This window comes from Arvicola amphibius, chromosome 3, assembly GCF_903992535.2.
Source record: "Arvicola amphibius chromosome 3, mArvAmp1.2, whole genome shotgun sequence".
In the NCBI taxonomy this organism is placed as follows: Eukaryota; Metazoa; Chordata; class Mammalia; order Rodentia; family Cricetidae; genus Arvicola; species Arvicola amphibius.
In genome coordinates, this window is record NC_052049.1 from 106,082,753 (window position 1) to 106,107,608 (window position 24,856).

The 24,856-nt window shown below is 34.2% G+C and overlaps 4 protein-coding genes across 4 annotated transcripts; 3 read left to right on the forward strand and 1 right to left on the reverse strand.

The window, feature by feature from the left end:
* Window positions 1-4,401: 4,401 nt before the first annotated feature.
* LOC119809995 (olfactory receptor 8B3-like) lies at window positions 4,402-5,343 on the forward strand. Its single transcript, XM_038323277.1, has one exon. The coding sequence runs from the start codon at window positions 4,411-4,413 to the stop codon at window positions 5,341-5,343; it is 933 nt and encodes a 310-aa protein (XP_038179205.1). The 5' UTR covers window positions 4,402-4,410.
* Window positions 5,344-16,053: 10,710 nt separating this feature from the next.
* Window positions 16,054-16,995, forward strand: LOC119809795 (olfactory receptor 145-like). Its single transcript, XM_038322930.1, has one exon. The coding sequence runs from the start codon at window positions 16,063-16,065 to the stop codon at window positions 16,993-16,995; it is 933 nt and encodes a 310-aa protein (XP_038178858.1). The 5' UTR covers window positions 16,054-16,062.
* Window positions 16,996-21,979: 4,984 nt separating this feature from the next.
* On the forward strand, window positions 21,980-22,912 carry LOC119809974 (olfactory receptor 8B3-like). The gene has a single exon (XM_038323220.1). It carries the CDS (start codon window positions 21,980-21,982, stop codon window positions 22,910-22,912), a length of 933 nt encoding a protein of 310 aa, XP_038179148.1.
* An 847-nt stretch (window positions 22,913-23,759) lies between these two features.
* Window positions 23,760-24,598, reverse strand: LOC119809668 (histone H2A.Z). Its single transcript, XM_038322656.1, has one exon. The coding sequence runs from the start codon at window positions 24,517-24,519 to the stop codon at window positions 24,133-24,135; it is 387 nt and encodes a 128-aa protein (XP_038178584.1). The 5' UTR covers window positions 24,520-24,598; the 3' UTR covers window positions 23,760-24,132.
* Window positions 24,599-24,856: the final 258 nt, after the last annotated feature.

Sequence of the window (24,856 nt, forward strand, 5' to 3'; positions counted from 1 at the left end):
CTATATTTACTTTAGCAGTTTAGATGTATTATTGTAATATCAGTTTTGCTGTTGTTTCTTATTTACTTTTCTTGATGACAAACATCGTGAGTTAGATGAGATTCAGTATCATACTGATAGGATTTGGATTTCATCAAGAATAAAGATGTTGAAGTGTGTGTATGTGTTTGCACATGTGTGCATACATGTGCACACAAATATGTGTGTTTGTATTAACCATTTTTACTTCCTTTTGTGATTGGTATAGTTGATTTTTTTATACATTCTATATTGATCTGTTAAAGGAAAATTGGCAAACAGAGCACCGCACATTCTTTATAAGCATTTCTCTTGCTGCGAAAAAGTACATAATTTTTGCAAATCTATTGGTCAGTTTTATTTTCATTGATTATATGATTAAAGACCCATATATAAATAGGTCTTTTAATAAATGACTTAGAAAAAACAGGAGGAGTATATGAGTAGGTTCAAACAGAGGAAAGGGGAAGGGTTTATGTTGTAATTATGATCTTAAAAAATGAAAAGACCTATTTAGGAATACATTGAATCTGTGTTTGTCTTGGAATTTTCTCTTCATGTTTGTTTACTACTTTTAAGTTTTCCAGTGTTTCATTTAAATCTTTAATACAATTCATCTTGATTTTTTTAAGAAAAAGTATATAAATCTATTTATTTACAAGTGGATAGCAGGTCTTGCTGGCATCTATGTGTCTTTTTTCCTTATTATTGTCTTTTTTATCTTTTAAAATTTTTTTTGAGAACAGATATTATGTTGCCTATGTTGACCACAAGCCACTAGCCAAGGACAATTTGAACTCCGGGTCTTTCATGCAGGCACTAAAGTGAGGAGGTTTTAGGCATACGTCTCTAGGCCCAAGTCCAGCAACAGTTCACAGAATTTATCTTTTCTGTGATATAGAAAAAAATACACAATGTACTTTATAACCAAAGTTTAGAAAGCTCAAATGTGTTCATGGGTACCACTTCTTCTTCACTTATTAATCCACCAATAGGCGTTTACACATGTTCCAATGAATAGCTGTAATCTACCTTATTTCAAAGATACCCTCCTATGTCTAGTAATTTTTGAGAAAGGAATAAGCTAATCTTTTTAATGAGATAAAAACATGTATTTGACATAGGATATTTTAAACTATTGATAAATAAATCAAGAAATGGCTCATTCATAATGTCAATAGGATTTATTTTTATAGATTGAGTGTCTATTATTTTCACTATTTTCTACTATGTAATGATTTATATAACTAATTCTATATTTTTTATATTTTATCACCAAACAATAGAACCAAAGACACAACCTTTCATAATTTTTATTTTAAAAAATGCATACATTAGTTAAATAACTTGTATCAATAAATCCCTGCATTACATACTATATTCTATAAAGTGTATATATGTTGTTAAACTCATTTATAAAGTGCTATATGTAAGAACTAAACTGGAAACTAAGGGAGAAATCTTATGTAAGTATTGAAATTACTTAGCAATGATGGAAAATTTTAAATGTGACTTGAATGTTTGGGGATCTTGCTCAAAGGGATACCTCAGGCTTGGCACCAATGACTTTCTGATTTTCATCTTAAGCAATGAAGACAATACACGGCAACAATAAATTACTTTTTTTTTTTTTTTTGGTTTTTCGAGACAGAGTTTCTCTGTGGCTTTGGAGCCTGTCCTGGAACTAGCTCTTGTAGACCAGGCTGGCCTCGAACTCACAGAGATCCGTCTGCCTCTGCCTCCCGAGTGCTTGAATTTTGACAAGTGATTTGGGGAACACACAGGGTAGATACTAGTTTAGGTATTTTGCTGCATTCCAGAAGAAAAACTGATATGATAATAAGGAATATTGGGAATAGAATCTGTGGAAACTTCCACTAAGAATGGAGGAACAAAACGAAAACAAAGCAACACAGTAGATTTCCCTTAAGATATGAAGTTTTATTGTGAGATGAGGTTCAACGTTGGCTCAAGCACAGAAGCACAGTCCCTAAAGACTTGGTGTTTCTTAAATGCCAAGTCCCTAAGAAACAAAAGGTACATTCGGTCTAGCATGTAAACAGCATACCTCATGTCTCTTTTACATCTGGTGTCTATCCTGAGAGGAGAGTGAGAAAACGTCTACTTTGTTCATAGCCAAGTTCTCATGCTAGTGGACTATGCAAACTTTCTTATGTCTTATTTGGTGGTAAGTGTGATAAAAAGAAGATAGCATTTCAAGTGATTAAGGTGTATTTGATAAATTATGACAAATTATTGGCAATTCCAGTGTATATAAAAATTAATTTTGTGTGTGCTCTCTTAGAAACAAAGGTTTGAGGCTGGAAAGATGGTTCAGTTAAGAGCACTTGCTGTTCTTCCTGAGGACCTGGGTTCAATTCTCAGCACCCATATGACAACTTACAACTATCTGTAACTCAAGTTTCTGGGGATCTGACACCTTCATACCAATGCACATAAAATTTTAAATTATTTATTTAAAAAAGAATCAATGTCTTTAAACCTTCAGAGACTTACAGAAGACTATAATCACAATTAGGTAAAGAAATGAGATGCAACCTTTTCTGTCATGATGATGTAAGTTAAAATAATGCCTAATGCCTGAGTCCACTTTTTTCTTAACACCTTTATTGATATGGTTCCAACATCTATAAATGATAAATTATTGGGGACACAAAGGTTCTAGTACCACATATCACTGGAGAAACCAGGAATGTTAAGCATGTAGGAATCTCTCTCCAGTGGAAGAGATAAAAATAACAGTTCAGTAGGCTGAGGTTTGATATTGATAATAACCTGGTGACATTTTGGCTGTGGAGGTAGAACTTGAACTCATCCACTCTTTGCTATAAAGGCACACCTTAGAGAATACCCCAAAACATTTATCATATACTCTTCCTTCCCTATATTAAAGTTAATATAGCTCATCATTAGGGGGGATTTCACATGTACTTTATAGCTTACTGACTTGCATGCCATCTTGGTCACAGACCACTCTGGATTCTAGGCCCTCCTGTTATAGAGCCTACCCTCATGGTCACATGTACTTAAAAGGGAGCTTTTAAGAGCTTTATTATACATGTGGAATTAACATTATTATTCTCTGGAAACCAGATTTGGGAATGGTTGTTGCCTGGAAGCTTTTTCCCAAATTGTTCTGTGTTTTAAATATGCTGCCAATGAATTGCTCAAGTCTGATACAGATTGACAAAGTGAATCTGGATCAAATTTTCATTCTCAATTTTTTGCAGATAACTGCCTGCATTGTCATTTGCAGGTTCCTCCTCAGTAAAGGTGCATGTTACAATTGCTTTGAAACAGTTATTAATTGTAAAGTTATTGAAATGGAGATTTTTCAAAAATGCCTTTTTCCTATGAAGGCTTGCCTTTTGAGGTTTTGAATATATATACGGCAGTAATATAATTTAAAATGTTATTCCTTATTGAAAATCAAAGTATTTACCATTCTTAATTATTTTAACTTGTTGAAATATATTTTCTTCAGACCTAACCACATTTCTCATTTGAATCATTGTGCAATTTAGCATGCAGTGCTTGGTTTCCAATCTCTTGGACCCCTTCCATGAATGCTCTAATATTTCTTTATGAATGTAACTGTTTATATTATACATACTGAAAAGATGTTGCTTTGTTTCCATTTAGTGTCTTGTATTTTAAGCTTATGAAGTAGCTTGACATTGAAGTCCAAGGATCTGATGGGTGCCCTTTCATTTCATATTATCCAATTCTAGGAACTGATGACATTCCCAAAATGATGACATTCTAGAAAAAGGTACAGGCTATTGAAGGAATTTCAGGAGACACAAGTATTACAATGTCGCCCTCATGAAGTTTCATCTCTAAGACCATCTTACAGCTCTTTTTAGATGAATACGAATGGTGGTTGTGGCAACCATGGGATTTTAATAATTCCCAGGCACTAATTAAGTCTAAAGTTTATATTTGAAACAATGTAGGAAGTCCTGATGCCACCACAGTTATGTCTGAATGAGGTTAGATCCAGGTTGCAACAGGTTCTCCATGTATCTACCAATGGCTAAAACTATGACAAAATGATGAAATGAGGGTTGGGAATTCCCAAATATGTGTCCTGCCTACTTGTATTTGGATATCTGAGTAGCCAAACTAGAAAGTGACAGCAAAGATAACAGCTTTTGGGTTGTTGGTGATTACTTTAGTTATATTTTAATGGTCTAGTATGGGTAAATGTCACTCTACATTATGATAGCATGAACAGTAATTTCTGTGAACTCAGTTATGTAGGCATTCCCATGATGTAGTTAACAAATGTAATAAAAGCTATCCAGTAATTTTTTTTGGTCTATTAATGTCACAACATACATTTGTGCTTACAGATTATCTTAAGGAAAAATGGGACTGAAGAATGGTTCTTTGGTGACTGAATTCATTCTACTGGGATTGACAAATGACCCTGATCTGCAGTTACCGCTGTTCTTACTGTTTCTGTTAATATATACAACCACAGCACTGGGGAATTTGACTTTGATCATTTTAATTGTGCTTAATTCTCACCTTCATACCCCCATGTACTTTTTCCTCTTCAACTTGTCTTGCATTGACCTCTGCTATTCCTCTGTGATTACACCCAAAATGCTAATGAACTTCTTAGTAAGGAAGAATGTTATCTCCTACATTGGATGCATGACCCAGCTGTATTTCTTCTGTTTTTTTGCTATTTGTGAATGCTGTGTTCTGACATCAATGTCCTATGATCGTTATGTGGCTATTTGTAATCCACTTATGTATAATGTTGCTATGTCCCCCAAGGTGTGTTCCTATCTTATGCTTGGTTCATACATAATGGGATTTTCTGGTGCCATGATTCATACTGGATGCATTTTAAGACTGACCTTCTGTGACAACAATATCATCAACCACTATTTCTGTGATCTGTTCCCTTTGCTGCAGCTCTCTTGCACAAGCACTTATGCCAATGTAATAGAGATTCTTATTGTAGGTGGGAAAGATATCATTATACCCAGTGTTATCATCTTTACCTCTTATGGCTTAATCCTCTCTAACATCCTTCAAATGAGATCCACTGCAGGCATATACAAAGCCTTTAGTACCTGCAGCTCCCACATTCTTGCTGTTTCTCTATTCTTTGGATCATGTGCATTTATGTATCTTAAACCCTCCTCAGCTGGATCTATGGATCAAGGAAAAATATCCTCTGTCTTTTACACCATTGTGGTTCCCATGATGAACCCTTTAATTTACAGCTTGCGAAATAAGGATGTCAAAGTTGCCCTGAGAAAAATCTTTCACAGGATGAGTCTTTGAACAAATTAAAATGTTTAGCACTATAGTTTTGTCAATGAGCACTTTTATGGCTAAAGTAAAAAACCACCTTTTGATTTATCTTTAAAAAAAAATTGATGATGGGTAGAATATTGAGATATTTTTGTTCTTCCAGTTGTTTTTGGTATAAATTTCTTTTGATTTTATACTGCTGGCAAATTCTTTTTTATCATTGTAACTAAGAAAAACAGTAACTAATTACACCTCTTTTGTGATTGTCCTTATGGGATGTATCCCCAAAATAAAAAATTATCTGTCAGTAGTTATGTAAAGTACTCCTTCATTGTCCATGTATCTGGTTGCTAGATGATTCTCATTCGTTGATGTAATAAAGTGTGAAGCAGATTCATTTTTACCCTTTCTTGAACACAGTGTGTACCTTTTTATATAAGTGCTTACGGATCCAGGTGTTTTTATTAACTGGCTATTCAATACAACCTACATGTGAGCTGTAAATAATATGAAATTGTCATTGTTATATCAGTTAGTTATGTTTTATTTATTTCATAAATATTAACTAGTTTTATAAGTAATTTATTAAATATATATGTTGTATACAACGTTACAGATTATACTACCTCTCCACTCTTCATAAAGCTTTGAAAAAATTTTATCCTTAAATAATCTCATCTATCAGAAGATTAAAGAATGATTGAAAATGTACATGGGATTTTTTATTTATTTGATTTTTGTGCAGTGTGATACCTTTGGTTTTAGTTTAATTCTTCTACTTTGGGCACTGGGGTTTTTTGCCAGCACCATTGTTTTAGGATGCCATCTTTCCTTGAGTCTTTTAATAAGAATTTGAAAAGGCTACTAGTTTTATTTATAACAGTCCATGCTCCTTTCTCTACCCTACCCTCTGCTGTCATTCCATTTGACCCTTCATGTTCTATTATTCCCCTTTTACCACTTTATATTACTACTTTCTACGTCTTGAGAATCAATTTTTTCTTTATTTGAAATTTAAATAATTTATTAGATAATTATAGTCACTAATAGGTGCCATATTATAGACAATAATGACAGAATGTGAATCTTTACTTTGTTCTTGGTGTGAAAGACAAAGCATCTCTATTAGCATGGGTCATTATAGGTTATGTACTGTTTTGTTTAATAAATGACACTTATTGTGTTGTTGTTGCTCCAGTATAGTTTTATTTTGTTTTTTTAAAGGAAATTATGTTGAATTTTGTCATAGGATTCTTCTATGTCCACTTATCTGCATTTGATAATCTAATGTTATGACATATTAATTTGTTTGATTTAAAAAATTATTAGCTTTGTTGAGATGTCATTCTCATACTGTTATTTCTTCTTTCCATGCACTTAGGATATTTACTGACTCATGTGAAAACCACCATGCTAAATTTCATTACTGCATTATCACCACTTAAAGTAAATAATAGATATATTTACAGGCATTTCTATTTCTTTAATTCCAATCACTACCCCTCTCAGAAAACAATAATCTTTTCCTTTTTATATATTTTCATTGTTCTGTAAAATACTTAATGAATATTCAGTGAAATGGCATTGTATGTTGACTTTTCTGATTAACATTTTCAATGTAGACCAGGCAGTGGTGGCACACACCTTTAATCCTAGTACTCGGGAGGCAGAGGCAGGCGCATCTCTGTGAGTTAGAGGCAAACCTGGTCTACTAGAGCTAGTTCCAGAACAGGATCGAAAGATGCAGAGAAACCCTGTCTTGGAAAAATAAAAAAAGAAACAACAACAACAAAAACAAACAAAAAAACATTTTATTGTAACAGATAAATATTAAGTGTTCATTGATTTTATAACCAAAGTATGTCATTCTTTGTTAAATTAAATATATGGGTGCATATGACACATATTGTTCATTCATTAATTTATTAATTGGTGTGTATTTGAGAAAATTTTATGTTTTCTTTTTTATGAAAATTGATTTTATGAGCATCTGTCTAATTTAAAGAGATAAATGCATTATGTGGACATATATATTCATTGCTTACCAGTATATATTTAAATTTTCCAGTTTCTATACTACTGCTCTTTTTCTATGCTGATTGTTTTTTAACAAGGTTGCATAATTGCAGCAGCCCATAATAATCTATTCTACTTTCTGCACAAAGTCATCACCAATTGTCAGTATCCAGTTTTTGCTTATACCTATCCAAGAGGGTTATGGTACAGTTTTTTTATAATGAAACTGAATTAATACATCTTGAGTGCTCTGTGATCATTTGATTGACAACTGAAATACTTTAGAAAACTTATTTTATGAACAACCGCTGGGCATTATCTATGACAGACTATAGATCAGTGAAGAATTGTGGTCACAGTAACATATTATTATACAATGCAGTGTGCCTCTAAAAGATAGGTAAGAACTTTACAATATAAAGTGCTCACATTAAGGGCATCACTAACTCCATGGTAACACTAAGAGCCACAGGCTCTTCATCTGTGTCTTATTAAAGATTGCTATGTGCCCCCTCAAGGAAGTTCAATCCATGGTATCTCATCCTATCTATGAAAATTACCTTTAACGACTTAGTTAGTGATAATCAATGTGAGCTAGGGACATTATCCTCTTTAAGTGAAACTATTAATAACCTATGAAAGATCCCTGTAAATGACTGAAGCACTGAAGTTGAAGGAATCATTATTTCCTAATAACAATGGACTTTTAAACATAGAATATCAAATTAACACCAGGCAGAGAAAGCCAAGGCAAAAAAATTAAAATAATTTTCACAGTAAGATTTGGTGTACTCACAATTTCCTTCCTTTTTGCTCTTCTAAATGTTACTACATACTCAAAATTTAAAATTTATTGTGCTCCATTCATTGGAATTAGTATACTGCAAATGGCCTATTGATCAGTTATTTTAAACTGAAGATGAGGTTCTGGAGAGAGCACAATTGCTAAAGGGCTTGCAAGTCTGAATGTGATTAAACCCCTTTTCCCCCATAAAAGCTAACTGTGATGGAAGTCATCTAAATGCCAGTACTAGGCAGTCAGAAATGGGTTGATCCTTACACTCACTAGCCAGCAAATTTAGTCTGATGATTGTGCTCCTGGTAAAAGAAAGAAACTATCTGAAACAGCAAGGTGAATAGTTCCAAAGGATTTGACACAATGTAACCTTAGTGTGTGTCTGTGTACACACATACACAAACAAACACAATGCAAATCTACACTTGTACACATACACAAGCAACAACTCATAAGATACACAAAGAATGTCTAAACATGATGTCATGAAGCAATTTTGAATAGATAGAAAACTCTGACACATATATCTTTTTGAAGTATTCCTGAGGTTTGGGTTTTGTGTGCTGTTATGTAACAGCTTTAAAATGTTTTAATTTTCAAATATTCTTTGATGGTGACAGCAAATAACATTGACTTTGCCATAGTTTAAATGTCTCCCCTCAAAGATATTTTTGAGAAGTAATTGCCAGTATAAAGTATTATGTATGTGTTTTTAAGACATGATCAGTTTATTACAGCTGTTGCCAAGATTACACTAGTCAAAATTTTGCACGACTGAATTCATTTTGATGAAAGTGGTTTTCTTATAAGAGTGGATTCCCTGTACTGCTCATTCTTCCCTTTGTGTGATGACTCTTGTTCTTAGCCTCTATATCTTCTTCTGACTTGAGATGTTGCTACAGGAAGACCTGACCACATTCAGACAGCTTGACAGTGTACTGTGTGACACTAAGAACTGTGAGCTTTTGTTTTCATGATTATTGTTGATTATTTGATGTATGGGACAGTGTTAGAGCAATAAGTTGTTAAATTATGTATATTATATATGGCACAATTATATATTACATAATAGCTCATAGTGAGGGTGGTTTTTGGAGTGTATTTAGTTTATCACGCCTGCTGTTAAGAGAGTAACATATATGCAGAGTTGTGCAGCTTGGTCCTCTTGTGAGACTCTTAACATCAGGAACAAAGCCTGTCTCTGAAATCTTTACTGGTTTTTGGACCCTACTCCTCATTCTGGTATACCTTGCTCAGACTTGGTGTATGTATTCTTATGGGGAGGTACTTATTCTTACTATAGTGTGATATATCATGTTTGGTTGACACTTATGTAAGACTTGATCTTCCCTATACAGAAATGGAGAGAGAGTAGTTTGGGCATTGGGAAAAGCAGGGTGCAGGTATGTACCTGGAAGAGAGGAGGGAGGGGAGACTGCAGTCAAAATGTAAAATGAGTTAATTAATTAGTTCATTAAAAAGTTATTTATTCCTTCATTTGCAGTATAACTGTCATTTATTTCCTGTACTATTGGTAAGAGTAATATCCTAGTGCTTCTGAGTTTTGTGTGTATTGTGTTGTGTCAGGGGGATTTCAGCTATGTGTGATGATTGCAATTTTTTAATCCCAATGGTAGAAAACATTTAGTTAAATAATAGACATTTAATAGAATTACCTACAATATTATCTATTGCTACAGTTTCTTTTACAGAAGATATTTAATTAAACATTAGCTTCCTCCCAATGACATTTCAATTAACTACACAGACAGCAATAGGTTGTGTTTCTAGTTGATAGTTCATGTAAAAGGGTATGATTAAGTGAGTTTTCAAATTCATCATTTATTCATAGGCATAGTTTTATTTGTAGTATTTGTGTAGCAAACTAAATAATGACTTAAGCTACATAATTTTCATGAACACACCTAATTTCACTTGATTCCTGATAATAAGCATTGTCCCCACAGATACTCACACATCATCTTTGATGCCATAGGATTTTCACATATTACCGTATATGTTTAATATTAGATATTTCAAATGAGGAAAACATGCTATTTTTGTTTCTCTTTCCTTACATTATATTCCACTCCTGCTTTGTCTCTAATCATTTAGTTTTATTTCTTATATACTATTTCTTTCAATTTAATGACATATGTATTTTGGTCTAGATCTTGATCATGACAGAAAAATATGAAATTTGTCTTTCTGAGTCTGATCTACATATATGTAATTGAACCAGAGGATTTTCTGTTCTATTTACTTTCCTGCAGCTAACACTGTGCTCTTTGTTACAGGTTAATTAGCTCCCTTGAGTTTATGAATACCACATCTTCCATGTTCATTCATCCACTGGTGGACCTATGTATATATTCCATTTGTTGACTATTGTAACAAGTACTGTAATAAACTTGGATGTACAGAGCACTCTTTGGGGTATTGTCTTTGATTTTTCTAAGTACATACAAAGAGTTACTATGTCCCCAGTTTGTCATTCGCGAGCTTGGTGGCCATGTAGATATAGCGTTCCTTTCTAATCAGCATCATCTACATTAATAATTTGAACTGTAATACTCTGATAACTTGTGAGCTCACTGAAACCCTAATTATATTTATGGTCTGGGGTGGTAAATAACATTATAAGTGTCCATAAAGTCATATGACTATTGTTTAAGGAAACTTTATGATAGAGAAAAGGGGCATATCACTGTCGAATCACTTAAAATTTAATCTAAGTACCTTGTCAATCAGTTGGATAGGAAATTACCCATGTGTGCTTTAGAAGCTTTTGAAGAATATAGTCTTCCCGAATTACAAATCCATATAGAAGTTTCTTTGACTTGTATATGCTCACCTATAAATGCTCTGTTCTACAATGGTCATGTTGGTCAAAGTTCACTCTTTCCTCTTGAGAATGCCCAACCTGACTGCGTTATAAAAAAATGACTCTGTCATTTGCATTATTCTGTGTGTTCATTTTCTGAGCTAGGACTAGTGTCTGAGTCAGGCACATCTTTTACACAATGTCTCCTTGTTAAAGCAGGCATTAATATTGAGAAAGGCAGAGAGCGTCTCAAATAATAGCCTAAAATCAAGCTCCAAGATTAGTTAACTTCAGCCAGCATTTTTACTTTCTATGTTTCCCTGTCTGTATTCCCTAGAGATATCACCACACATTTTTTCCTTCTAATAACCTCTCCCTTCCAACATACTGCCAGGAAAATTTAGGGTCAGTGATGATGAACTATTTCACACCCTCTGTTCTAGTGACAAGAATTAAAGGCTTTCTAAGTCTCTGGTGTTTTTAATACTTTTTATTTATTTTACACCCCAAATGCCACCTCCCTCCATCCTGTCCTCCATTTTTTCCTTACCTTGCCTCCATTTGCCCTAAATCCATCCCTGTACTGTTTTCACTCAGAAAGGGACAGCCTTCACAAGGGCATCAGTCGAGTATGGCATATCAAGCTACCATAAGACCAAACACCCCCCCCCCACACACACACACACATTCAGTCGGAGCAAAGCAATCCCATATGAGGAAGAGGTTCCTTAAGGCCATTAAAAAGACCAGGAACAGCCTGGCTTCCATCAGTAGGAGGTCCCACAAATATGCCAAGTTACACAACTGTCACATGTATGCACAGGGCCTAGGTTGGTTCCATTCCGGCTCTCTTGATTCACACTGTGAGTTCCCATGAATCAGGCTAGCCTAGCTCTTTCTTAAGAAATAGGGTTTGGCTAATGGCTAGACCAAGTCTATGTCTTTAACAAACTTCAAACTCAAGTTTCTAAGTCTCTATCTTTAACAAACCACTTAGACACCTTCTCCCTAAGCTTATGATAACTTCTTAATGCCATAATTCCAGGCTACTCAGATTCTGGAAAGGGCTTTGTGCTTATAATCTATCACCTTGGTTTCTCTTAATGGTTTATATTGTTGTTATTTTAGTTGTTTGTTTCTTTTCGTATGTCAAACTAATGTTGCTTTCCAAATTTTCTTTACGTTTTGAACAATAATTGTTACAGTTCATTGATATTCATTAAGAGGATTTTTGTCCCCTGTTATCAGAGATATGTCAATGTCTTTGTTGTTTGTCACTTATTATAAATATGTTATATTTTAAAATTGAGTGTTGTATATATGCTCCACCTTAGAATACAATGATTACCCCTGTCAAACGTACCTTGTTTTTACACAGGGTTTCTGCATCAGCACCTCTGTTGTCATGTTGTTGTTGTTGTCAGTGATAGACAAATAGAGTCTCACGTATGCTAGTCAAGACCTACACCACTGGCCTATACTTTAAGGTTTTGCAAATTTTTATTAGAATTTATTTGAAATTGTTATTTATTGTCTAAAAGAGATTTTAAAATAATAAAACACTTATAATTGTCCACGAAGTCTTATGTTTATTTTTATAAAATTTTCAATTCCTAATCTTATTTCAACTTTTGGTTCAATTTCTTTTTAAAATTTTTTATTTCTGTTTTTATGACATTTGAGACAAGAACTTGATTGTACCTAAAGCCTTTCCTGAAGCTTGTTTCATAACCCAAAGAAATTTTAAACTATACCTCCTGCTTCAGACTTCCCACTCCTTGATTTGTGTCCTACCCTAGAGAGATAAACACAAGGTTCAATAAATATGAGTGAGTATATTAAACAATTTAGAAGACATGGATGCCAATAACTAGCTCCAGAGGTACAAATATTTGAAGACATGCTTGAAAAACAAAATAATAAAAGCAAAGTATAAATGGAGAGTGACAGAATAACTGGACCATGATGGAGGAGAGTTATCTGTCTATGTTTCTTTCATTGGTTAATTAATAAAGAAAACTGCCTTGGCCCTTTAAGAGACAGAAAATTAGGTAGGTGGAGTAGACAGAACAGAATTGTGGGAACAAGGAAGTAGAGTTGGGGAGATGCTTCAGGCAGTCTCCATGGGGAGTCTCCATGCTGCTCCTCTCCGAGATGGACGCAGGTTAAGATCTCTCCTGGTAAGCCACACCTCGTGGTGCTACCCAGATTACTGAATATGGGTTAAAGGAAGATGTGAGAATTAACCAATAAGAGGCTGAAACTATGGGCCAGGCAGTGTTTTAAAAGAATACAGTTTCCATGTAATTATTTCGGGTGTAAAGTTAGCCGGCCGCCGGGTGGCGGGACGCAGCCCCGCCGCTTCACACTACAGGACCATTCATTTGCCAATTTAGGAGTGTTAAAATATACCTAAAATATTCATTACTGAATCACCACACCAAAAATTCAGTGGGTGGTTGCATTCTAACATACCTCAGATAAATTCTTCTTTGTCTAGTAATCTTGGAAATGAGTAAGTTAACCTTTGTCTTGAGAAGAAAAATGCTTTTGGCATAGGATATTTTAAATTAATGATAACTAATTCAGAAATGAGTACTTCTTAAAGCCAGTGGGATTTATATTCATTGTAACTGGAGGTTTTTCTCTTACCCACCAGTCCTGAAGAACCACTCTGAGGCTTAATAGTAATTTCAAGCTGTTTGGCCTATTAGGTCAGGCTTATTATCAACTAGCTCTTAGGACATAAATTAAACCATTTCTGGTATTCTATATTTTACCACGAGGCTCACGGGTTTTTACAGCATATCTTGTTTCTCCGGCTATTGCTCACATCTCTCTGACTTTGCCCTTCTTCGTCATGCACCTGTTTGGATTTCCTGTTTGGCTCTGTTCTGCCTGGCTGTCAGCCAAATCAGGTTCTTTATTTACCAATGGTAATAAAACATATTTTCAGCATTCAGAGAAACATCCCACATCAGTTTATAGATGAAATTTCACAATTTTTCATTGTGCACAGATTTACTACAACTAGTTTTAAGATTTTTTTCTATTTATTCACCACAATTCTATTGAAGACATGACCTTTTTATGAATATTGATGCATAAATTAGAAAAGTAGCTTATATTAGGAATTCCATGGATTCTATATTTTTTTCTAAACTGTGTATAGATGTGGTTGAACCCATCTATAAAGTGCTACATGTAAGAACGAATTTGGAAACTAAATTAGAAATGTCATTTAAGGACTGAAATGACTGAACAATGATATAAAATTTTCAACATATCTTGGGAGATCTAGGAATGTTGATTAATGGGAGAGTTTCTGCTTGGTATCATTTACTTTCTGAAACTGATCTTCAACGCTGAAGGCAAAACACATCAACAAATTATTTTCATAAAATTATTTTGGTAACTTTCAGGATAGATAATACCATATCTATATAATTATTCCATACTAAAAAATGACAAGATAATAGGGAATACTGGGAATAGAATCTGTGGAAACTTCCATTTAAAATGTGGGTAAATGATAAGAGGAAACATCACAATAGATTTCCCTTAAGATATGAAGGTTATTGAGATACAGGGTTCAATGTTGGCTCAAGCACAGAAATACAGTCCCTAAAGAGAAATGAATGTACTTCTTAAATGCCAAGTCTCTAAAGAACAAAAGGCACCTTCTGATCTAGCATATAAACATCATTACCTCATATCTTTTTTTTTATATCTGGTGTCTGTATCCTGAAAGGAGATTATGAAAACCTCTTCCTTGTTCATAGCCCAGTATTTCATGCTAGCGGATTGTGCATACTTTCTGGTGTCTCATCTAATGGTAAGTGTGATAAAAAGAAGATACCACTTCAAATTATTGGCAATTCCAAGGTATATAAAAATGAACTTTGTGTTGTATACTCTTATAATCAAAAGTTTGAAACCATCTGACACTTATAAAGCTCTATGACACAACAATGGTGTGGGAATGAAATAAAAACTTTCTTTCATGATGAGGTAAATTAAAATTTATTTATGGTGGTATTTTGTTTTTCTTTAACATCCTTAGATACAATATCTAATATTACATATATGAGTTAACTATTTAGACTCATTTTTTGTTGTGAAGTTATCCAAAATGGAATGTAATCACATGTTTTTTTATCCTACATAGGAATGTACGAACAGGTAGTGATAATTAAAATTTTTTGTTATAAAATCAAAGCACATGCCATTCTTAACTACTTTAATTATCAAAATTAGTCCTCCAAACTTCACTATGTTTCTCATTTGAATCCTTTTCTAATTTAGCTGTCAGCACTTGCTTTCTAATTTCATGTGACCTTGGCAAAAATATTTTATCTTCTGTTGATGAGTATATTTTTTATATTGCACACATAATTGAGGTAATGGACTGTTTCTGTTTAGTGCCTTACTAATTTGATTTGTAAAGTAGCTTCACAATGATTCACAGGAATCTCACGAATGTCCTTTCATTATATATTATGCAGTTCTAAGAATAGAATGAAATTGTCAGAAGAATACTCTGGAAAAGACATCATAGAGTGTTGAAAGGTTCAGAGGTTAGAAGACAGAAGTTATACAATGATACATTCAGTAGATTACTTATTGAGGGCCATCATTCAAATCTTTCTAGCACAACTCTGGCTAAATCAAAGCTAAAGTTTAGATTTGAAACAATGCTCATTGTCCTGACGTCACCACAGTAGTATCCAGATGGGGTACTCCAAGTTGTCACAGGTTATACAAGTATTTGTTGAAACAATGAAAAGGTGAGATGAGGGATGGGAAACCTCCATTTCTCCTGTCCCCTCTTATAAGGATATCTGAGTAGTCTTGTAGGAGATTTCAGCAATGGTCATGGCACTTTAGACTATGGATAGTTAAGTTTACCCTATTTATCCTTTAAAACAGTAATCTGGGAGAATATTACGTTTCATCATGGTAGCACGAACTAAAAATTTTATGAATCCAAATAAGTACTTGTAAGGCATTTCCACCATGAAATTCACAAGTGTGATATAAACTGTGGCAATAATTGTTATGGCTTTATAATGTTATAATATTCTTTTGTATTTACAGATTATCTTAAAGAAGAATGAGTCTGGAGAATGGTTCTTTGGTGACTGAGTTCATTCTACAGGGATTGACAAATGACCCTGATCTCCAATTACCCCTGTTTTTACTCTTTCTGCTAATATATACAACCACAGTTCTGGGGAACATGGCTTTGATAACTTTAATTGTGCTGAATTCTCACCTCCATACCCCCATGTACTTTTTCCTTTTAAACTTGTCCTTCATTGACCTCTGTTATTCCTCTGTGATTACACCCAAAATGCTGATGAACTTCTTACACAGGAAGAATATTATCTCTTACGTGGGATGCATGACCCAGCTGTATTTCTTCTGTTTCTTTGCTGTCAGTGAATGCTGTGTTCTGACTTCAATGGCCTATGATCGTTATGTGGCTATCTGTAATCCACTCTTGTATAACATTTTTATGTCCCCCTGGATTTGTTCCTATCTTATGCTTGGTTCATACATAATGGTATTTTCTGGTGCCATGATTCATACTGGATGGATGCTTAGACTGACCTTCTGTGATAGGAACACCATCAATCATTATTTCTGTGACTTGCTCCCTTTATTGCAGCTCTCCTGCACCAATACCTTTGCCAATGAAATTGAGATTATTATTGTAGGTGGGATAGATATTATTGTGCCCAGTGTCATCATCTTTACCTCTTATGGCTTCATCCTCTCTAACATCTTTCAGATGAGTTCCAATGAGGCCAGATCTAAAGCTTTTAGCACCTGTAGCACTCACATAATTGCTGTCTCTCTATTCTTTGGTTCAGGTGCATTTATGTATCTTCAACCCTCCTCAGCTGAATCTATGGATAAGGGGAAAAGGTCTTCTATTTTTTATACCATATTGATTCCTATGATGAACCCGTTAATCTATAGCTTGAGGAACAAAGATGTTAAAATTGCACTGAGAAAAACTTTTAGCAGAAGGATGTTTTGATTAAAAATCAATATGTTCATCCCTATAGCCATGTTATTGAGAATTTCTGTGGAATTAATCAAAACCATATTTTTATGCTTTTATAAAAAATCAGATCATTAGTAGAATATTGGAATATCTTTATTAAATATAAATTGGCTTCAATTCTATATAATTGGCAAACTCTTCTTTCAGAATTTTAACTAACATAACAGTAATTAAAATTTTTTATCATTATGGGATGTATCATAAAATAAACAAATGATCTGTCAATTGTCATATGAAGCCATACTGCCTTGGTCATGTATTCTATGGCAAGATAGTTCTTCTCTTTCTTTGTAATAAAGTGTGATCAGATTGTATTTTATACTTTCTTGAGCTCACTGTGTCCCTTGGATATCCCAGTTCTTCCCAACCCAGGTATTTTTATTAGCTGACTATTGCTTACAACATATATTATAGCCGTTAGTAATATACATTTGACTTTTTATGTTAGGTTGTTGTATTTATTTTATAAGATAAAGCTAAAGAACATTGAGGAACATAGGAATTACACTTTATTATATTGTATATATTATATTATATTAATATATTTTAAGAACCTTAATGACTGCACTTTACTCCTCACATAGCTTTGGGGGAACTTTTCATCCTTAATGTACATAGTCTAAGAGCACCTTAAAGAATGATTCAAATGTGGACTTATTTTTATTTTGGGAATAGACTGAGTACAATGTCAGGAGCAATTTGTAGTTGAAGCTCTATGTAGGAAGAAATTTGCTAAGAAACATATAGGCAAATGGCATGATATATTCTCTTCTCTTTTTTAAAAGGTTATAGAAATATTTAAGAATATGAAAATTTTATGGTTATCATAGTGACTAATGGTATGTAATATCAAGAAACTTATAAGACAAAAAAATTGTATGTGGCAATAATGTTTATACACAACTAAATCACCTTATTTTTTGATGGATCTCATGTAATAATGATATGTGCAATTTAAGAAATTGAAAACTCTCGATTAAGGTCAGAGACAAGAATAATTTGAAAGTACATTTTTATGTATAAAATAAACTGATAAAATACCTCAGAGAGTAATGAAATGATAATATTTTCTTCTTAGAGTAATAGGCAAATATTTTAGTGAAAAATTCATAATCTGATGTCAGGTGACAATTTTCATATGCTATATGATAACTTTAGTGATATAAAATTTTTATTTTTTATCTACAGTTCATTCAATTCAAAGTACTTGGATGTTTGTTTAAAATATTTTTTACTTGCTTGTTTGATTTTTAGATGTTTTGAAGAATCACATTTATTCTTGCTTTGAAGTGGCCATTTGATGTTCAAATTACTCAAAACAAATTTTGGCACATTTAGAAGACATATTTACTTATTTTTTACTTGCTTTCATGTTTATGAGATTCTTAAATGTGAATTTATATGTATTTATGTATGCTTATCAATTTTATGCGTTATCTTCAGGGGTCAGAATATGATGTTGGATGTTCTGAATCTGAAATTACAGATATTGGTGAGGCATCATGGGGGTACTAGGTATTGAACCCTAGTTCTCTGTGGGAACATCAAGTGCTCTTGACCAATAAGGAATTTCCATAGGGCACAAATTCTTGTGTTTATATTAAAAATGTTTTGTTCTTACTGAAGAGCTCAGTTTGCTTGGCAACATCTTTGATTTTTCTCCACATAAGTTTTCTAACATTATTTTTTATGTATTGACTAAGGTTATGCTTCCCTGAGAACAGCAATATTACTATATGGGATACTTTTTAAGCATTGCAGGGTATTGCTGTCCCATGTAGAATTTATTATTCTTTCAGTAAATTAGATAAGATAGAATTATTTTGTTTGAAGAACAATAAATCAATAAATGGCTTATTTACAATATCAATAGTACTTATAATCAAAGATTGTAATCTATTTTCACTTTTTCCGTTATGAATGGGTTTATTATTACTAATTTTATGATTTTTTTCTTTTTTATCACCACAACAATACAACTGAAGGCATGATCTTTTTAATTCCTATTTTTAAAAATTACATAAATTAGTTAAATAGCTAGTTTCAATAAATTCTTGGGATCAACACTTTTTAAAAAATGGGTATGGACATAGTTAAACTCAACTATAAAGTGTTTCCTCTAAGAACTAACCTAGAAACTAACGGAGAAGTGTCATGTAAGTATTGAAATGACTTAGAAATGTGACTTGGGTTTCTATGGCTGTTGCTCAATGGGAGAACTCACACTTGGCTACAGTAACCTTCTAATCTTGATCTTGAACACAGAAAACAAAACACAGCAACAACAGATTAATTTTCTAAAGTCATTTGGTAACTCTCAGAATAGGTAATACCTTAGATATTTTGCTGTCATCCATGGTAAAAAAAAATGATAAGATAACAAAGAATCCTGGGAATACAATCTGTAGGAACTTCCATCAAGGATGGAGGAACAATGAGGAAAGGAAGCAAATAATAGATTTCCCTTAAGATATGAAGATTATTGGAAGATGAGGTTCACTGTTGGCTCAAGCACAGTACAGTCCCTAAAGAGAAGTGCATGCGTTTCTTAAATGCCAAGTCTCTAAGGAACAAAAGACACATCCTGGTCTAGCATGTAATCAGCATCACCTCATATCTTCTTTTATATATTTGGTGTCTGTGTCCTGAAGTGAGATTGAGAAATCCTCTTTGTTCATAGCCAAGTACATCATGCTGGTGAACTATTCTAACTTTCTGGTGTCTCAGTTGGTGGTAAGTGTGATAAAAAAGAAAGCTCTTCAAATGATTTACAGGCATTTGATAAATTATGGCAAATTGTTGGCAATTCCAGGGTATATGAAAATTAATTCATGTTGTGTCCTTCTAGAATCAAGGTTTGGGGCTAAAGAGGTGATTCAGTGGCTAAGAGCACTGATGTTATTCCAGAGGATCCAGGTTCAATTCCCAGCATCCACATGCAACTTACAACTGTCTGTAACTCAAGTTCCTGGAGATCTGAAACTTTCAAACCAATTCACATAAAAATTGAAAAAAGTACTTAAAAATGAATCAAAATTATGAAACCCTTAGAAACTCATAGAACCCTATAAATCTCACATGAATAAAGGAATGAGATAAAAACTTTTCTCTTGTGATAATGTAGGTCGAAATTTCTTTATGCCTATGTCTTCATTTTTTCTAAACACTTTTATTGATATAGCTCCAAAATCTATAAATGATAAATTAGTGGAGACACAAAAGTTTTTGTATCGCAGACGACTGGGAAAACCAGGAACGTTAAGCATGCAGGGATATCTCTCCAGTGAAGGAGATAACTGTTTTCTGTTCAGTAGGCTGGGGTTTGATATTATTAGTGACCTGGTGACGTTTTGGCTATCTGTGGAGGCAGAACTCATCCACTTTTTGCTATGAATGCAGACTTCACATAATAACCCAGAATGTTTATCCCAGACTCTTTCTTCCCTATCTTTCAGTTAATATAACCCATCATTATGGGGGAAGTCACATATACTTTATAGCTTGCTGAATTCTATACCATCTTGTTCACAGAATCTACCATAGTAGATTCTAGACCTTTTAGCTATAGAATCTACCATCATGGTCACATGTACTGTGTAAAGGAGAGTCTAAAAAGTCACACTTTAAACTTTATTGTGCACATGAAATTGACATAATCATTAACTGGAAACCAGGAGTGGGAATGATTGGTGCCTGGAAACTTTTTCCAAAATAATGCTGTGTATTAAATATGCTGACAATGAACTGGCCAATTCTGATCCAGGTTGACAATGTGAATCTGAGGCAAGAGTTCATTCTCAAGTCTTTGAAGATAACTGCCTGCATTGTCACTTGCAGTGTCCTCCTCAAGAAAGGGACATGTTATATTTGCTTTGAAACATTTATTAATTGAAAAGATCTCTAAAATAGAGATTATTCAAACATGTCTTTTCCCTATATAGGCTGGATTTTTGAATATACAACTAGTGGCAATATATTTTAAAATGCTTTTTTAACAAAATTGAAGCATACACCATTCTAACTTCTTTTATAACTTATTTTAACATCTTGAAAATTGTTGCTTCAACTTAACTGCGATTCCCATTTTAATTATTTTGCAATTTAGCATGCAGTGCTTGGTTTCCAATTTCATGTACCCAACCAATGAATGTTCTAGTCTCTCTTCATGAAGGTAACTCCTTTTCTTGCACACACTGAAGAGATTATAGGAGTGTTTCCATTTAGTGTCTTGGGTTTTATGCTTATGGAGTATCTTGACAGTGAGCCCAAGGATCTCATGAGTGCCCTTTTATATCATTCTTTGAAATTCTAAGAATCAATGACATTCCAATAGAGTATTCTGGAAAAGGGAGTACAGGTTATTACAAAAATTTCAGGAGACACAAATATTGCAATGTCTCAATCATGAAGCTTCACCTTGATGGCCAACTCTCAACTATTTCTAAATTAATACATTTTCTTGAATGTATTAATCTAGAAATTTTAATCATTCCAAGACTCTGATTAAATCTAAAGTTTATATTTGAAACAATGTTGTAGGTCCTGGTGCCACCACAGTTATATCTGGATGGGGTTAGATCCAGGTGGCAAGAGCTTCTCCACTTATCCACCAATGGCTCAAACTATGACAAAATGATGATATGAGGGTTGGGAATTCTCACATATGTTTCCTGCACAATCTTTACTTGGATATCTGAGCAGTCATGATAGAATGTGACAACAATGATGACAGCTTTATGGATTGTTTGTAATTACTTTATTCTGTCTTTTAATGGTCTAGTATGGGTACATATCGTTTCAAAACATGGTGGCATAAACATTAATTTCTGTGAACTTGGATTATATAGGGATTCCTATCATGTAGTTCACAAATATGATAAAGGTTTAGGCAGTTATTGTTCTTGGTCTCATATTGTCATAATCTATTGTGTTTACAGATTATCTTAAAGAAAAAAAAATGGGTCTGGAAAATGGTTCTTTCGTGACTGAATTCATTCTACTGGGATTGACAAATGACCCTGATCTGCAATTACCCCTGTTCTTATTGTTTCTGTTAATATATATTACCACAGCACTGGGGAATTTGGCCTTGATCATTTTAATTGTCCTTAATTCTCACCTTCATACCCCCATGTACTTTTTCCTCTTTAACTTGTCTTGTATTGACCTCTGTTATTCCTCTGTGATTACACCCAAAATGTTGATGAATTTCTTACTAAGAAAGAATGTTATCTCCTACAATGGATGCATGACCCAGCTGTATTTCTTCTGTTTTTTTGGCACCTGTGAATGTTATGTTCTGACATCAATGGCCTATGATCGTTATGTGGCTATCTGTAATCCACTCTTGTATAACCTTACCATGTCTCCCAAAGTTTGTTCTTATCTTATACTTGGTTCATACATAATGGGATTTTCTGGTGCCATGATTCATACTGGATGCACTTTAAGACTGACCTTCTGTGACAGTAATAGCATCGACCACTATTTCTGTGATCTGTTCCCTTTGCTGCAGCTCTCTTGCACAAGCACTTATGTCAATGAAATAGAGATTCTTATTGTAGGTGGAAAAGATATCATTGTAACCTGTATCATCATCTTTACCTCCTATGGCTTCATCCTCTCTAACATCCTTCAAATGAGATCCACTGCAGGCATATACAAAGCCTTTAGTACCTGCAGCTCCCACATTCTTGCTGTTTCTCTATTCTTTGGATCATGTGCATTTATGTATCTCAAACCCTCCTCAGCTGGATCTATGGATCAGGGAAAAATATCTTCTGTCTTTTACACTATTGTGGTTCCCATGATGAACCCTTTAATTTACAGCTTGCGAAATAAGGATGTCAAAGATGCCCTGAGCAAAACCTTTCACAGGAGGACTCTTTGAAATAATTGAAATGTTTAGCACTATAGATTTGTCAATGAGGATTTCTGTGACTTTAATCACAACTACCCTTTAATCTATTTTTTTTACATAGATCATTAGTAGAATATTGGGATATTTTTGTTCTTCCTGAAGAGTTTGGTATACATTTCCTTGAATTTTGCTATTGGCAAAATTTTCTTTCATCATTTTAACTAAGAACAACAATAATTAATTAAACCTCTTTTATCATTGTCATCATGGGATGTATCCAAAAAATAACCAATCATCTGCCAATAGTTATACAAAGTACTCCTTCGTTGTCCATGTATCTCTTGGCAAGATGGCTCTCATCTGTCTATGTAATAAAGTATGCATCAGATTCATTTTTACTCTTTCATGAGTACCACTCTGTTTCTTAATGCAAGTGCTTGATTACCCAGGTATTTTCATTAACTGGCTATTAAATAAAACCTACATTGCATCTGTAATAATATGCAATTGACATTATTATGTCAGTCAGTTATGTTATATTTACTTCATAAATATTATCCAACTAATATTATGAGTAATTTAATATATATATAACATATATAGCCTTAGGGATCATAAATTGTCTCCACTCTTCATAAACTTTGATAGAATTTTTTTTGTTTTTGTTTTTTTTTGTTGTTTTTTTTGTTTTTTTTTTTGTTTTTGTTTTTGTTTTTCGAGACAGGGTTTCCCTGTAGTTTCTAGAGCCTGTCCTGGAGCTAGCTCTTGTAGACCAGGCTGGCCTCGAACTCAGAGATCCGCCTGCCTCTGCCTCCCGAGTGCTGGGATTAAAGGCGTGCACCACCACCGCCCGGCTAGATTTTTTTTTTTTTTAAACTAGTTTGGGATATGACCTTTATTGAGCTTATCCACCAGAGTGGAAATAATGTCTGTACAAAACCAAATGTTTGTTACTATAACTTCTGCATCACAATTAAAATCCAAACAGTTTTTTAAAAACAGTCAACTCAATCAAAACCCACTACTTCAGAATCGATAGCTTCTTTGAAGCCACAGTAACACTTAAATATGGTTAAGACTCGAATGCAGAAATTTGGTTGGTTTGGAAGGCTAACTAAGCCTCCAACTTGCTCAAATAGAATTACAAAAGGCAAAATTGTGTTTTTCACAGAGATCAGTCCACTGGAATCACCAACACTGGACAGCTGTTAAGAACAAGAGTCCTGAGATAGTAAGGAATCCAGGCATCCTTAGACGGTCTTCTGTTGTCCCTTCTTCCCAATCAGAGACTTGTGGATGTGCGGGATGACACCACCACCAGCAATTGTAGCCTTGATCAGAGAGTCCAATTCTTCATCTCCACGAATAGCGAGCTGCAAGTGACGTGGGGTAATGCGCTTTACCTTTAAATCTTTTGATGCATTTCCTGCCAACTCTAGTACCTCTGCGGTGAGGTACTCCAGGATGGCTGCGCTGTACACAGCGGCGGTCGCGCCCACACGTCCGTGGCTGGTTGTCCTAGATTTCAGGTGTCGATGAATACGGCCCACAGGGAACTGCAAGCCGGCTCGCTGAGAGCGGGAAACCGCCTTTGTCTTGGCCTTTCCGGAGTCTTTTCCAGCCTTACCGCCAGCCATCTCAGACCGTGCTGAAGATCGGAGAAGCGAGAAAGAGTCGAGGCCAGGCAGACGCGCAGCGAGATCCCAGCGCCCACTCCTCCGTCGGACCGCGATTCAAACTGCGCCCCGGCTAGAATTTTTATCCTTAATAATGTCATCAATCATCAAGTTGGAGAATGTTTGAAAATGTAGATCAACTTTTGTTTTTGAGAGTAGAGTGAAGACAGCTTCAGGAGCTAATGTAATGCATAGTAATTGAAACATAATTGATGGATTCTTATGCCAATGTGTAATGATGAGCAGTGCTATAATAATCCTGAATGAATCTCTAGCTTCGTTTCTTGTAAAACCGGGT